At 48.5% G+C, this 16,511-nt stretch overlaps 1 protein-coding gene across 5 annotated transcripts in view; it reads left to right on the top strand.

Annotated features, from left to right (window-relative positions):
* Positions 1–16,511, top strand: part of KLHL3 (kelch like family member 3) — a 124,682-nt gene that overhangs the window by 40,821 nt on the left and 67,350 nt on the right. For all 5 annotated transcript variants that reach the window (XR_016236149.1, XM_089335902.1, XM_089335899.1 and 2 more), the window contains one exon: positions 5,018–5,139. Coding sequence is in view for 3 of the 5 variants with exons in the window: in XM_089335899.1 (XP_089192025.1) it covers positions 5,018–5,139 (122 nt within the window). In the remaining 2 variants the exon portion in view is untranslated. The remainder of the gene's footprint in view (positions 1–5,017; positions 5,140–16,511) is intronic.

Here is a 16,511-nt window from a genome sequence, read left to right as displayed (position 1 = left end):
GAGTGATGGGTGTAACAGCAGGGAGGGTGAGTGATGGGTGTAACAGCATCGCGGCTGCTCTGCTGGATGAAGCCGTCTCAGTTCTCACACTCCCTGTGTTCTTGGATTCTCGTAGTCTTGGGATTTGGCCAGGTGCGGCCCCTGAGATTTCACGTGAGATGAAGGTTCGGTTTTGCATTCAGATGGCCCGGATCACTCACCTGCAGGAGAGTTGGCCAGGATTCAGGGAGGTGGTGCAGTATTGCTTTCTCTTGGGTGAGGTTAAAGTTGACATAGGCCTTAATGCTGTATCCAACCAAACGCATTGGTAACTCCGATGTCAGGACATAGACAGATGCTAGTTAAGGGGAAGAATAACTGTCTCAGTAACCTGAAGGTTTACTGTCCAAAGGATAAGGATTGTCCTGTTTTCTTTCTACCCAGAACATGAGACCAAATTAGAGAAGTACAGCTTCAAGTTGGAAGTGAGGAAGATTTCTATAGTGTAAGGAGTCTTAAACACATTTTTTTCTTCCCCTTGTAGACATACAGCTTTGTAGGGAGTTGATGGATTATCTGTAGTTCTTCAGAGAGACCTGATAGCTGATTTACCATTCTTTTCTCATTCTCAAAGCTTCATTTATATAATAGGATTTACTTTATACCAAAGACCTGGAAGATGAACCAGTAAGTCTTCCAGGCTTCTTAAATCTTCTGTGACAGTGAAAAGTTTTCTCCTTCACTCTCTTTCTTGTTCTTCGACAGTTTTTCACCTAAAAACATCTTGGTTGAGCATGGTAGTGTTCTTGCTAGGACTAGAACTGAGACTTGGACACTTGTATCTAATAAGGGTGTAGACTTGCTTGCTCAGTGCAAGGATCTAAGGTGAAGGCTGAGCATTTAGAGAAGTTCAAGATATAGTCTCTCAGTCTGCAGCAGCCTTCTAATTGGCCAGCCTCCTCTTATTCTTTCTTTCTACCCCCAACTCATTCTTCATACTGCACCTACAGTGATGTACCCCAAATAGAAATCTGTCAGGGGCTCTCCATTGCCCTTGGGATGAAGTATCTCCATCTTGTCTTGCCATTCCTCCCTTTGCATGCTGTGCAAAGACTGGACTTCTTATTTTCTCTCGGGTCACATACTTTCTTACTTCCACATGTTTAAAAATGTTAAATTATTATTTTGTTTTTCATTTACTTGAGAGACAGAGCTCCCATCCATTGGTTTACTGTGTAAATGCCTGCGTTTACACATCTGTTGGTTCACTGTGTAAAGGAAGTAGGAATGCAGTCCAGGTCTCCTGAATGGGTGGAGGGACCCAATTACTTGAGCTATTACTTGCTGCCTCCTAGGATATGCATTGGCAGGGAGTTAAGGTCAGACACTGGATGGGAATTTAACCCAGGGACTCTGGTGTGGGATGCCAGTGTCTTCCACTAGGCTCCTCCTCCAGATTTTTTCCTATACTGTCTATAGTATTTCTATACTCTATCTGGAATACTCTTTCCATCATTCTCACTTTTCTCCTTTTTTATAAATTTTTATTTATTTGAAAGCCAGAAAGAACCAGAGCTAGAGCGAGAGCGAGAGATCTCATCTGCCGGTTTATCCCAAATGCCTGCAACAGCTAGGGCTGGGCCAGGCCAAATCTGGGAGCTGGAAACTCAATCTGGATCTCCCACATGGGTGGCAGGGACCAAACTCTTCACCTACTGCCTCCCAAGGTGTGTATTAGCAAGAAGATGGATTGGAAGTAGAGCTGGTACTTGAGTGAGGAATTCTGATCTGGGATGTGGGTATCCCAATAGCTTCTTAAATGTGGTGCCATATGCCTGACTCTCACTTTCCTTCTTAATAGCTATGACTCCTTCTCTGGATTGTTTCTTAGTAATTATAAATCAATATGGTGAGAACAATGGACTCTTTCCCCTGAAAAGCCAACGTGTGGTCTCATGTGCTCATCATTTTGCATGTAGTATTGGGGTATAGGAATGCCTGGTTCAAGTACCTTTCAAGCTGAGTCCCCTTTTCTGGAATTTGGTACTCCTTGCAGTGTGCTGGTCTACTTTTCTCTGCACTAGGCTGGTCTTGATGAAGGCAGGTCCATGACTTGTTGACTGTTGTGACCTTTGGGCCCACCACAGTAGGGCTCACGTTCTATTTGCTGGAAATATGTTGTCCAACTATTACAAGTGAATGAAGGAGCAAGAATGACCAAACCCTTGATGGTTTCCAACCCTCAGGAATTACTAAAGCCTGTGGAGTAAGGAGATGTCAACAGAAAACTTTCCTTCTTCCTTTTTCTCCCTTCCACAAATATTTTTAAATGCTTGTTATATGCCAAACACTTGGTTACATTTTGAGGATGACTTGACAAATAAGCTGGACAAGATCCCTGCCCTCTTGCTTCCTGCTTGTTAGCCCTTGGAACACTTTGGTAGAAGTCTGTAGTTAGGGTCATATTTAAATCATAGAAGGATTTATTTATTAGAAATTATAATTACTGGCACACGGTAGTGACCGTTATTACCACTTTCAGGTCCTAGTTGAGCTGAAGTCTTTGTTTGCTGTCACATTTCTGCTGGTTCATAAGAAATAGTAAGATTGGATTCTACAACTCTGTATGCTTATTCAGGTCTCTAATTGACTACAAAGGAGCTTTCTTAGAAAATAACGGTTGTCTTCAAGTCCCTGGTTTCTCTTTCACAGCATTTTTTTCTTGCTTATTGAAGTTCTAAGTGCTTAAAGTAAAAAAAATTACATTTTGGATTCGTATCAAGGTGCAAGAAAACATCTCCCAGAGTCCCACTGTCATGAGAACGATGTTAATCTTTTCTAGATCGTAGGAACCTGTAAGAGTCACTCCCTCCCCCCGCCCCTGAGAAGGTGGACTTCTTTGTGTATATAAAAATATTGTTATAGAATTTTGGGAGTTTCCATTTGTTTCCCCCAAAATTGCAAAGCCCTAACCTGACTCCCAACCACAAATTCCACAGACAAAAATCAATCAGTCAGACTCTGCCTTCATACTCACAGGAGGGCTTTTAAATCTTTTGATCCTGGCTGCTTTTTTTTTTTTTAATTTAGGGTATTTTTAAAGGCCAAATTCTTAAATAAGAATTGGCTGAGTTTTATTATCTTTTGCAATATAAGTACCAACTGGACCCTCATCAATGAACTTAATAGCTGTTTAGAGAGAGAAGTTTAACTTCTGATTTCCTTGTGTATACATGTTTCTGTTTGTGTGTCTCAGAATAAACTCAGGAGACAGCTTGTGAGAGCCTGTCCTATGGGTTGAGGAGGAATCCACCATCTTTTCCTGCTTCCTCTTGGCCTCTCCGTCCTGCCCTAGGGCTCTCTGTGCTGAGGCCTTTCTGCTGGCTTCCACCGTACTCAGAGGCAAGAACAAAGTGGAGAGTTCCTGCTCCACTTGATGTGGCAGTGAAGGGAACAGGCAAGGATTAGCATGTATTTTGCCCCCACTTTCTTCCCTGCTCCGGAGTCATTCAGATCTAGAACTGTGTCAGGATAGGAACTGGAAACTGGTGGAAGAGTTGTACGCAGTCCCTGTAGCTTGGAGGTAGGCGTCTACAACACACATGCTTCCTTTTCTTGGCTCTTATGCATGAATTCTGCAGAGAGAAAACAGCCACCCAGGCTCCATTTTCACACTCACATTAGGGCATTTGAATCTTTTTTTTTTTTTTTTACTGTCAGGTTGCCCTTTATTTCATCCTGCAGAGAGACATGCTTTGCCTGTCTTCTGAAATCAGCAGCTCTCGTGGAACAAGCACAGGGAAACCTGTGCGCTATAGGTAGAGTGCAGGCTGCAGTCAGGGGCCTCAGGACTGGGGAAATGTGGTGCTGTTGCTGCTGTCATTCACAGCCCTGCATACTTTCTTGGGTTTTCATCAAAGCCTCAACTCTCCCCCCTGCCTTGAATCTAGCTTCCACCCCACGTCCAAAATATCATTCAAAAGCACCCATTTGTTGATGTCACTTCCCTGTTTAAAACCTCTCAATGTCCTTAGGATAATGTCCAGATTCACTTGCACGACCCATAGGGCTCTGCAAGTCCTGACCCCATCTACTTGTCCAGCTTCCTTCTTCTCATTGTTACCCTGTGTACCAGCCACGCTAGCCTGGCACCATTACCCAAATGTATCCTTTTGCAGCTTCCTGCCTTGACATTTAGGGATCTCGTATCCAACTCATCCTTCCTCTCCTTTGGTGCCTGTGAATTCTTCTGCAGTCCTTAACACCCTGCTCAAATGTGACTTCCTACTAGGGTGCCTTACTGGAGTTCCCCGCTGGGGTTTGTTGCTCCTTCCTCAGGGTTCATGGGATTTGGTAAAATGCAGTGGTCTCGAATGTTTTCTCTAGAGTCAGACTCCCTGGGTTTCAACCTGACTTGGCTCTTTCCTAGAATTGTGACCATGAAAAAAAAATGACTTAACTACCCTCTTGCACCTCAGTGTCTTCATTTGCAAGAATGGGATGTTATTAATAAAACTCATGGGCTGTTATTAAGATCTGAAGAGGCAGTAGTTTAAGATGCTTTATACAATGCTTGGCTATAGCACTCAATAATTGTGTTTCTTTTTCTTGTTACCCTGGTGCTCTGTGTATACCTCTACAAAGCTCTTGTAACTTTCATTTGTAAATATTTTTATGTACCTGCCTTACTAGTCCTGGCTCCTTGAGTATAGATGCATATCTTGTTCATTTTTCCTGGCCCTGTGAGTATAAGTTTACAGTAATTATTGGTTGAAAAAAATTGTATACATGTTTTGTATACATGTTTTTCTTCAGAAAGAAAATGGACATTAGACAGAGTAGGGAATGCTTAAGATTGGGTTGTGAGTAATCACAGACCCAAAGTTGATACCTGATTTGTGGCCTGACTCCCTTTTGCCTCCCAGATCACAGGTTGCGTTTTCACATTTCCAAGTAAGGGCAAGAGGCCACGTGGAAGCTAAGCACATTGAGGTGCCATGTTTATGTCTTTCTCAGTTGTTTTTATTGTGGATTTCAGGTGACATGTCTGAGAGTAAAGCCAAGAAGATTGAAATCAAGGATGTGGATGGGCAGACGCTCAGTAAGCTGATTGACTACATCTATACTGCTGAAATCGAGGTGACTGAAGAGAACGTCCAGGTAAAGTCAGCTCCAGCTCATGCCTCAGTGTGCTGCACACTTAGAGGACCCAAGCTGTTACAGAATTGTTTCCTTCTTGCAGCAACTCAGTTGTTACCGGAGAAGTTAGATGACTCTACTGTCTCACAGGGCCAGTTGGTGAGCCTGGTGCACCTGAGCTGCTGCCTTCTTGTCTCAGTTACCCATGCTTTTAATTACGAGGCCATGACACCTCTAACTGAGCCCGATCCCTCAGAGCAAAATGTGTGCTGAAAATCTGGTGAAAGGGGTAGATGTTTGACTTAGCAATTAAGACCTTTTTTTTTTTTTATAAAAAGATTTATTTCATTTATTTGAAAGACAGAGTTACAAAAAGAGGTAGAGACAGAGAGAGAGGTCTTCCATCCGCTGGTTCACTCTCCAGATGGCTGCAATAGCCGGAGTTGCACTGATCTGAAGCCAGGAGCTAGGAGACTCCTCCGGGTCTCCCACGTGGGTGCAGGGGTCCAAGGACTTGGACCATCTTCTACTGCTTTCCCAGGCCATAGCAGAGAGCTGGATTGGAAGTGGAGCAGCTGGGACTAGAACTGGCATCCACATGGGATGGCGGCACTTCAGGATAGGGCTTTAACCCGCTGCACCACAGCACTGGCCTCAGCAATTAAGACCTTGATTGAGATGCCCACATCCCATATCAGAGTATCTTTGTTTGATTCCCAGCAACAGTTCCTGGTTCCAGCTTCCTGCCAGTGCAGACTCTGAGAGGTAGCAGTGATAATTTAAGTAGTTGGATCCCTGCTGCACATATGGGAGACCTGGACTGAGTTCCTGTCTCTGGCTCTGGGCCCTGCCTTGGCTTTTGTAGGCATTGAGGAATGAATCAGAGGATGGGAGATCTCTGTCCTTCTGCTCCCTCTGTCCTTGTTTCTCTAATAGAAACAAAATCTTGTGGTGGAAGAACGAGAAGCTCAGATGTCCTGTCTCCTTCCCATGTCATCACCTGACCTTAGGAATATTGAATTGTGGGGCTGTTAACGTTGTTCCTGTTTCAACATTAGGCATTCAAGTGCCTCTAAGCACGTGGAGGTGTTCAGCACCAGCAGTGAGGCTCAGCAGAACAGTGCGGTTGTGAAACGTTTTGTCTGTGCCCTTTCCTCCTTTCACTGCCTTACCACATCCTCAGCCATCTGGAGCCAGAAAGAGGACCCAGCCTAGACAGTGCTTCCGCCAGAGGAGTATGTCTTTGCTGTGAGGACCTGGGCCTTCGGCCTCATGCTGTAGTGGGGGAGGTGGCTGAGAGTGGGACTTCCTAGAGCCCTAAAGATCCCTGGGCAGAACCGCAGACACAGGGTGTGCAATTTCTTGTCCTTAAGGCTCTTACTATTTAGTTACAGTGATGGAGATGACATGTGACATGAAGGCTTTTTTCTTTTTCGAAAGCACGGTACCATCTTTCCCATTTGCTGTGAGGTTGGTTCTTTTCTAGTGAGCAAACTGCTTATTTCCCTTATCAGGAACACTACCTCCTTTCCCAGGATTGAGGTATTTGTGAGACTGAATTGATGTTGTTTATTCTTTCAATTCAGTGCAAAGGCCTGAGTTTCTGTTGTATGCCAAGCACCTTGTTGGGCTCTGTGGTTATAGAAGTGAGGAGTGGTAATTCCATTGTCTGCCCTCATAGAGTTTTGAGTTTAAGGGTGTGAAGACAGATGTTCATGAAGTGAGCGTGCAATAGTGTCTGTGCACACATTGTGATGTCACTTGAAGGAAGAGTATGTGGTGCAGTGGGAGGTAATTTCAAGGAGACTTAATCTGGATGGAGAATGGGGTCTGGAAAGGGCTCTTCAGGACGCGGGGCGGCCTGAGGCCTGTGGGATGAGTTGACGTTAGGCTGGTGTGTTGAAGGGTGCTGGGAAGGGGTCAGGGTGAAATCCAAGGTATGCTGTGTTGGGGCCTGCAGAGGCTGCCCATGATAGAGCTACCCCTCCATGCCCCTGAGGCAGTCTCTGGGGTTCTATGACTGCTATAGGGTTTGTTCTCATCCACCCTCCTGCTCCTTTTAGTGGAGGCTTGTTTTATACCCAGGAAAATGCACAACCACACCATGTTGCTGCTGGGCTTTCCCTCCCAGAGTGCAGTGGGCAATGCCACGGTTACATGCCAGGCCTAGCAGCAGCATTCAAACAGCAGAATGGGTTCTGGCAGTAACAGTGCAAAATGACTTCCTGTGGAGTGAGCATAGGGGAGGCTGGAGAGCTGTGTGAGCGGAGCCACCTTTCCTTTCCCTTTTCCAACATGTGTTTATTTCCCTGGAAGATACAAAGTGTTTGCAAACTCAGATAATTAGGTGTTTTTCTCTGCATCCTTACTGCCTGCCTAGGTCATAGGTAGTAGTTGCTAGAAGATAGCAAGTAGTAGACAATAATAAATAATCATAAGTAAGGTAATAACTGTCGCTCCCCCTCTTCGTGGGGGAACGACACAGGACCCTGCGCTGTTCTTTCGTCTGCTCGGCCCTCCCCGGGTTTGCTGCTGGTTCTTCCCGGGTTGGCTACTATCCCTTCCACCTCCGTGGAAGGGCAGTTCCCCCTGGCCACATTCCCCACTTCCGCAGGGGAGTGGCACACCGCCGGCCGGCTTTCTTGGGGGCTGCACGGGTGTTCCTTCAGCTAGATGTTCCCCATAGATGTTCCTGGTGCATGCCGTCTCTCTCCTCCTTTATAGTCCTCCTCCGCCAATCCCAACTCGGCTGCCCACACGCCGAGTACGCTGCTCTCCTCCAATCAGGAGCAAGTCCTACAGTTTATTAGTTGAACTGGAGGCAGCTGTGCGGAAGCTGTTTACTTCTCTCCCAGCGCCATATTGTGGGAGAGCAGATGCATAGAATAAGTCTTAATTCCAGTAACTTAGTCCAGTCCGGATTGCTCCCCACAGATCCCCCTTTCTTTTTATTTTTGGCGTTGATACGCGCCTGTCTTCGGTGTCCCGCGGCACACACTCTGCTCTACTTGCTAGAGTTGCCACAGGCTCTTACAAGTGCTATCAGGCAAACCGAATCCAAGCCTTCTCATTGCCTTTTTGTGGGGAGGCCTTACTGATGTTAATTCGTGCCTGTCTTCGGTGACCTGCGGCGCATAAGCTGCTAGCCGCCGCAGGTGCTCATCGTGCTCATCGCCTCACTTAATCAGGCAGACCGAATCCAAGCTCTCACATTGCAGTGTGGTAGGGAGGTCTTTCTATTTCTCTATTTCTCTATCTCCGGGCATTCCTATTTCTCCCATTTTACTTCTATCTTCCAGCATTCCTATTTCTCTCACTTTGCTTCTAAACTTCTATTTCTCTTATCCCTGCAGCTTCCCGGCTGCGCCCGCCCCGAGGCTGCTTCTCGGCAGCTTTCCAGCTCTGAGCTGCTTCAGCCCGCATCTCTCTCATCTGCGCGGCTTCCCGGCTTTGCGCGGCTTGGCTTCGCGAGCTCCGCGGTCTCCACGCCCTTCGCGTCTGCACCACGGCCTCGCGCCAGCCCCGTTCCCTATCTATTCACGCCCCGTGCTCTCTCTGCACGCGGCGGCTTCCGCGAGTAACACAGCGTAGCTTACGTGTCCGCCACTAGCATTCAATCTAAGTTCCCCGGGCTAGCCTGGCGAATTCAACCCAGCATACGTCTCCGCCCCACGATTTGGCTTCCCGTCCTTTGCTCCCCGGGCTAATCAGACGGACCCCAATCTGGCTTACGTTTCAGCTTCTGGTTTCAACTTTTCGCCCCCTATTCCCGGGCTAACTTGAGAACCCCAAAGTGGCTTTCGTGTCCGCCTTGGCCTGCCCCCCGCGGCTTCAATTTCCCTAACATTTTTCTCTACCCGGTATGTTTCCCTAAGTTTTCTTCCAACAATATTCCTCCCTCATTTCTCCTGGCCTCTCCCCACAGTCCGCGTCCGAGTCTGTTTGTTCTAGCTTTCACTTTCACTTTCGACCTTAGAGATTTCTCCCAGCTTCCCCCCGTAGTCCGTATCTGAGTCTATGCCTAGGCTTTCAATAGCTTCTTCCGGCACCCTTTTCGTCCGGCTTTTCCCTAGGCTGTTTGCTAGTCTCTCTCTCCGGTAATTTCCCTAGGCTGTTTGCTAGTCTCTCTCTCTGGTATTTTCCCAGTTCTTCCCGTTTCTTCCCTCCTAAGTTTCATATCCGTCCTAAGTTTCCTATCCGAGTCACGTTTCTTATCCGAGTCACGGCACCATTATGTCGCTCCCCCTCTTCGTGGAGGAGCAACACAGGACCCTGCGCTGTTCTTTCGTCTGCTCGGCCCTCCCCGGGTTTGCTGCTGGTTCTTCCCGGGTTGGCTACTATCCCTTCCACCTCCGTGGAAGGGCAGTTCCCCCTGGCCACATTCCCCACTTCCGCAGGGGAGTGGCACACCGCCGGCCGGCTTTCTCGGGGGCTGCACGGGTGTTCCTTCAGCTAGATGTTCCCCATAGATGTTCCTGGTGCATGCCGTCTCTCTCCTCCTTTATAGTCCTCCTCCGCCAATCCCAACTCGGCTGCCCACACGCCGAGTACGCTGCTCTCCTCCAATCAGGAGCAAGTCCTACAGTTTATTAGTTGAACTGGAGGCAGCTGTGCGGAAGCTGTTTACTTCTCTCCCAGCGCCATATTGTGGGAGAGCAGATGCATAGAATAAGTCTTAATTCCAGTAACTTAGTCCAGTCCGGATTGCTCCCCACAATAACTAAGTAAAAGGAAAAAAGTAGTCATGTAATAAGGTAAAAAGGTAATCTTTGCAACTCTGGTCTCACCTGGTGATGGTCTGTCTAAATTAGCTCATCAGATCAATCATCTTAAAGCCAATAGCAACAGCAGCGCTATTAGAGGACTCGGGACGGTGGCTTCAACCATTGCTTCTTAAAGCTGCTTTGAGGAGGAGGGAAAGGGGGCCAGAGTGAAGCTGTGCTGTTCGGAGGCCAGGTGGAAATAGGGGCGCAGCGGGGGGGCTGGGTCCCAGCTTCAGCATGGCGGCCCATTCACAGAGTGCTCTTGCCCTGCCTTTCCCGCTGCCGTGATGGTTGTCATGTCTGCCAAGGCGGGTCCTGGAACTCCGTGATGTCGGGCCCTGCCTGCCTCTTGTTTTTTTTTTTTTTTTAAGATTTTATTTATTTATTTAAGAGGTAGAGTTACAGACAGAGGGAGAGACAGACAGAGAGAGAGAGAAAGAGAGAGAGAGAGGTCTTCCATCTGCTGGTTTGCTCCTCAAATGGCTGCAATGGCCAGAGCTGAGCCGACCTGAAGCCAGGAGCCAGGAGCCTCTTCCAGGTCTCCCATGTAGGTGCAGGGACCCAAGTGCTTGGGCCATCCTCTACTGCTTTCCCTAACCATAGCAGAGACCTGGATCGGGAAGAGGAGCATGCAGGTCTCGAACCGGTGCCCATATGGGATGCAGGCACTGCAGGCAGAGGATTAACCTACTGGATTAACCTCTTACCACAGTGTCTCCAGCACCTCACTGACACCTCGCCTCAAGGATCATTTTTATTATCTGTTGGAAAAAAAAGAATCGTAAAGGTCCTCGTTCTGTTGGGACATTGTTAGACTGCTTGTGTTATCCTCAAGCTGTGTGACCCTAAGCAAGTTACAGATTCTCCCTGTGCCTCAGCATTTTCTTCTGCAATATGGGCATAATAATAGCATGTAACCTTATAGGGTTAGTGTGAGAATCAAATGTTCTAATATAGGTAGAGCGTTTAGAACAGTGTCTGGAAAATGGGAAACAGTGAGAGTTGGCTATCATCACCTAAAACAGGGAGGTGGCAGAGGAGGGGCTGTGTGTGTCTGTGTGTGTAAGGCTCTCTCTTTTTTCTCCTCTGCCTGTGTGCAGATGGAGCCTGAGGGAGAGGAAGCATCTAGGGAGTAGGAGCCATGGTACGGAGCACGGATAAGACTCTCCTCGTCCGGCCTGGATGTAGCTGGGAATTCTTCCAAGAGGAGTATGATTTGTGATGCCTCCTGCCCAGAATGCTTGGAAAGGACCGAGGTCTGGGCCAGATGCCAGCTGTCGCTCTGGGAAGAGGACCCTTTAAGGGCTCTGTTAAGTAGCAGGGAAGGGGAAAGCGTGATGTAGTGGGCGCAGGGCTCAGGGACTGTCTCTTTCCCCCCTCAGGGCAGACTGTGTGTGGGTTCTCCTTGTCTTATTCCTTCATTTGCTCTTTCACTCAGTGCACTTTTTCTGAGCTCCTGCCCTGTGCCAACAGATATTCTGGGCACGGAAGGTGCTGTGGCAGGCTCTCTCCCCAAGGAGCAAGCCTTTTGAGGGTCGAGGCAGATGGCTAAGCAAACGGATGCCCTGTGCTGCAGTGGGGCCAAGGCGGAGGTGCCCAGGAAGTGAGGAGGGGTCATCGCTGCCCTGAGAGGCTGGTCAGGGGCTGACCTTGAGGAAGTGCTGTTTGAGCTGGACCTTGAGGGGAGACTTCTTCCTTTGCCTGCCTGCCTATGTCCCCATTGGTCTGTGAGCCCCTTGCTGTCTTCATCTAAGTGTGCAAGGACTCCACAGGATGCACCTGGGGACCCTTCAGACTGTGGGATTACTTGGAATCAGACATACAAACAAGTCCTTTTCCATTTTCCTCTTGACTTTATTCATTTCTCTCTCTCTCTCTTTTCCTCTTTAAACTCTGGTTAGGGAGCGGATGTTTCGCCTGTGTTTAAGACACCCATGTCCTACCTCAGAGTACCTGTGTTTGGTTCCTGGCTCTGGCCCCTGACTCCAGCCTCCTGGCAGTGCAGATCCTGGGAGGCAGCATTGACGGCTTCAGTACTTGAGTTCTTGCCACACATGTGGGAAACCCTGAACTGCTGCCCTGGCTCCAGGCTTTGGCCCTAGGGGAGCCCTGGCTCTTTCAGTTCCCTGGGGCATGGTCCAGCAGATGAGAGTGCTGTCTCTCTGTATCTCAAGTAAATAAACACATTTAACAAAATGAAGCAACAGAATATTGTGGTTAGGTTGGGACATGAATCTGAGGGAAAGCAAAACACAAAAGGTTGAGAAGAAGTGAGTTTGTATCAAAATGTAGATTTTTCTATTGTTACGTATCTGCTGAGGTGGTTGCCCACGAGTTGTCTGGGAGACAGTATTTGCTGAGGATTTGGGGCACAAAAGAGATGAGCAAGAAGGCACTGGGGTTCTCCTAGAGTCAGATGTGGGGCTCAGGCTCAGTTTAAATGGCCGTGAGAGCTAGACACTCCATCTCTTCCCAGCTATGCGTACCTTGGAGAGACCCTGAGTTGCCCTTGCACGGTGCAGGTAACAGCAGTCCTCGCTTCGCACGCATCATTTCATTGGCGCCCTCACAGAATGCGCTGTTGTGATCCCTTTCACAGCTGAGGCAGGAGGGTGGTGGCGCTCTCCCGCCTCGCTGAGCCCTGAGGCTGTGGTGGATGCTAGCCTGTCATTCAGTGAATGATCAGAACCTCAAGTTCAGCTGACAGTGATTAACAAGAGTGACAACAGACTTCGCTGAGCCTTCTCTTTCCACCAAGCCAGCGCTCACTGCCTTCAAGGTCGTATCCCAGGGGGTCCTCCCTGGGAGTCTTTACAGCAGTGCCACTGCTAGCCTCCCTGTGCTGTGGCAGAGACAGAGGCACAGAGGGAGGTGAAGCCCTTGGACCCTGTCACGTGGGTGGTGAGTGCCCAAGTCAGATGTCAAGACGACAGTGCCCTTCCAGCTTTCGTGTTCATCGACATCCTTCTCTCCCTGCTTGCTTGCTTCTTTTCCTCAGCACCGTTTCTGTGTCAGACCCACGGTGTGGCCGAGGCCGAGGCCCTGGTGGCCCCGTCACCTGGCCCGTGGCTGGTGCCTCCGCCTGTGCCTGGCCCTGCTCTCTGGAGCACCAGCAGTAGGTGCTTTCCGAGGCAGGGCATTTCCTTTTGTTTTTGCGAGAGGAAACAAACTCTGCGACGGGATATCCTCTGCTGTGTTTTCATGTTATCCCAGGGAGAGAAAAAACAAAAAGGGGGCCTGCACGTGAAGAATGGAGGGTAGGCGGCTTGCGAGCCGATGGAGATACCTAGGACTCTATGGAAGGGCCATTCCAGGGCCGGTTTCCCAGCAACTGTGGTGCTGAGGTGGTGAAAGGCAAACGGGAAGCCTGTGGAATAATCATCCATCCTGAAGCATGCTTCCAGCTGAGGGCTGCTTCTCTGGCCCGGGCTGCTTCCTCGAGGGACCAGGCAGTACTGCCCTGGTGATTCCATCAGGACAGTCTTGTCTGAAAGCTGAGCACCTGAGCTTTCCTCTTGCTGATAGCCTCGTTACCACTGATGCTTGCGGGAGTAGTTTCAGCCAAGGGAAGAGGAAATCCCCTCAAAGCCATGTTTATGCCACAGAGGGAACTGAAGACAGTCACCTCATGGCTGTGCTGCTCTTCTCTTTGGAGTCTCTGGGGATTTGTTTTGTCCTGTGTCTAGACCCCAGAACACCACTGGACCGGTTGCCAGTTGATCTCTGAGACCTGGAATTTGAGCAGTGATCTATGAAGATACTTCAACATCTTCATAGAAAATGAATTAAAAGAAAAATGTATTTTGGTGCAAAAATTTTTGACATCCAATTGCATGGGAGTCGTCAAAAAGTTTACTGAAAATATGTAATTTGAAAAAGGCTGGGGATGGATTTCACGTTTCTTTTGCACTAAAATGAACTTTTGATTTCATTTTCTATAAACTTTTGAAGCACACTTTCTATCTTGCAGCCCCTAAATCTTCCCCCTGAGCATCCTGATTCCCCTGACTTTCCTTCACAGCCTTTTGTATGAAGCAAACACAGGAAAGAAAAGATTCTTTGACTCGGAGCTAATCTCAGTGTGAGATCAAAGAGAGAGAAAGAGCAGTTAGAGGAGCCACAGCCCAGTTCATTTCAGGAGGTCGGTTTGATAATGCTTTGGGGCTGGAGAGACCCCAACAGGTTAGAGGGGGTGGTATGTGGAGAGGTGCAAGCAAAGCCTAATATTTTTTGCCTGAAGTAAGTTTTGTGACCAGTAGGGAAGTTGTGGGTAGCTCTGTCCAGGGAGGTTTTAAAAACTGAAAGTGTAACCTAAGGAGCATGTTCAGGAAACATTTATTATTGCATTTCTCTGGCTGGTTGTCATGAGCTTGGGAATTTAAGCACCAAATTGTGTTGCTGTCTTCCTGGGGAAGAAGCAAAGTGGGAGGGAGTGGGTGTGAGTGGCTAGGTCTTGTAAGAGCTTGTTGGGAACTGCGGGGGCGGGGGGGGTGGCAGACTGGTCCTGCAGAAACCCTCCTGTGGGTGATAGGAGGCTGCCATCAGAGGTTTGCCACGTCTCTGAGTAGGGTGTGTGTTGGAAAACGTTTGACGATTTCCTGTCCCCTGGCTTTGTTAGGGTTACAGGTTAGAGGTTACTCTTAGAGCAAACAAATGTCCCACTTCGCCCAGAACGGAGAGGTGTCATGGGGTGTAGACTTTCAGTGCTAAAACTGGCCAAGTCGCAGGCCAGTCAGGATGCTTGGTCAACCTGTGGCCTTAATGCTAGGTTTTGTAGCTGGTACTGTTCAGTGGAGTGCCAGGGAGGTCATTTGGGGACTAGGAGCAGAGCTTTCCATTCCTGGTGTATATTCAGCGAGAATGGTTAATGGATCGCCACCTAACTAGCAGGCACAGACTAATCTGGTTCTGGAATCTGTTTTTGACCATGTCAAGCAAGCTCGCAGGTTAATTGAGTTTCCATTTATGGCTGCTTAGTGAACAGGGTGGCTGCCTAGTGTGGATGGAGCTCAGGTGTTTAGATTTGGATCCCGGCAGTCTATTCACTTATGGTCTGAGGCTCTCAGGAGAGGGTGATTTTTATCTTTCTCTTTCTCAGAAATGAACCAGTGATTCAGAAAGCACCGGGGACATGGTGTTAGATTTACTGCTGTCCTGCTGGGGCCACAGGAAAGTGGAAGAGAGGAGAGGGTGGAGGGAACAGAAGAGGAACACATTTTCGCAAACCCAGCTGTCATGAGCCAGAAGTGGAAGCGTGTAGAAAGGAAATGCTTTCCTAGTTGAGAGTGGGCATTTAGCTCAGGAGTATGGCCACTGAGAGTAGACGTCTCGGTGGCTACTTCAGGTGGGTGGGGATAAGGAAAAGGATGACACCTGTGCCAGTTTTAGCACTAGAAGTCCTGTGAAGCCTCTGAGTCCTGGACAAATTGGTGCCCTTGTGGAGGGACAAGACCCAAGGATGAACAGTGGGACAGAATTTTTGGCCTGAGCACATAGAGGTGATAAGAGTCACAGCTCTTCTCCCTTTTGGGAGAAGGCAAGGGTGCAGAGTTTAAATCATGTGAAAAAAAATAAAGACTTTTATAGCACCCTGAAACAAGAAAACAAATGCATCCATAGCCTGTGTCTTCCTGGGCAAGCCCCTGTGGGTGGGAACAGCTGGAGGCGGGCCCAGGGCCAGGGGAGCAGCTGAAAGCAAAGGCCTGGGACAAGGGGATTGTTTTGGGTACATGGATGATGGGGTTCCCAAGCGAAGGAGCCTGAAATTGAGCTGTCCTGCTCTGCGATTTTATTCTAAAATTCTGTTTGGAAGATCATTCTCAGACGACCTGTCTCTTCCACAGTGGGGAGGAACAGCAGAGCTGGAGTGGGATGGCACCTTGGCCTTCCAGCCTGTACTTTTGATCAGCAGCTGTGGGAAAGTCCTGGGGAAATTCGACAGGGGTTGGCAGTTTGAGCACCCAGCTGGCCTGCTCCAGCCAGTCTGCCCCAGCTCTTAGGAAAAACACATGCACATACAGCTGAGCAAGGACAGGTTCTGTCTTCCAGGATACATTATAAATACTCATGCGTCCTGTGACCTTCTGCAAGAAAACCCAGCTCTCCCTTCTCAGAAGCTGTACCCAGAGGTGTTCTTTACTTTTTGTCTTTGGGATGGGAGAGCACAGTGTGATTGCATGAGTCCCGAGGGACTGGGGGGTGAGTCTCCTGTAGACCAAAACCCTGGTAAGAGCAGGATCTGGTTTGTCTTGCTTACCAGGGAATCCCAGAGCTAGACCAGTGCCTGATGGTAGACACAATGAAGTGGTGAACAGGCTAGTGAACAACTCAGTAGGTACCTTTCTGAGTGAGGACAGACCGTATAATAAAGGCTGTAGGGCAGTATTTCTCACACTTGGGGGCATTAAAAGCCTCTCAGTGCCCAGGCCACACCCCTTGTCAGTAAGTTAGAGTCTTTGGAGGCAAGACCCAGGCATCTGGATTTTGAACTCTCTCCAGGTGATTCCAGCGACAACTGGAGCTGTAGGGCTCTGGTCTTTGTTCAGTGCTGCAGGCATCATCTGGTTCTCATGAGAAATTCAGGCTCTCTGGCCCCACCCTAGAGCTACTGAATCAGAATCTGTATGTTAA

Source organism: Oryctolagus cuniculus, chromosome 6 (genome assembly GCF_051225735.1).
Source record: "Oryctolagus cuniculus isolate XC-2025 breed Fujian yellow rabbit chromosome 6, ASM5122573v1, whole genome shotgun sequence".
NCBI lineage: Eukaryota > Metazoa > Chordata > Mammalia > Lagomorpha > Leporidae > Oryctolagus > Oryctolagus cuniculus.
This window is presented reverse-complemented; position numbering and strand designations above follow the sequence as displayed.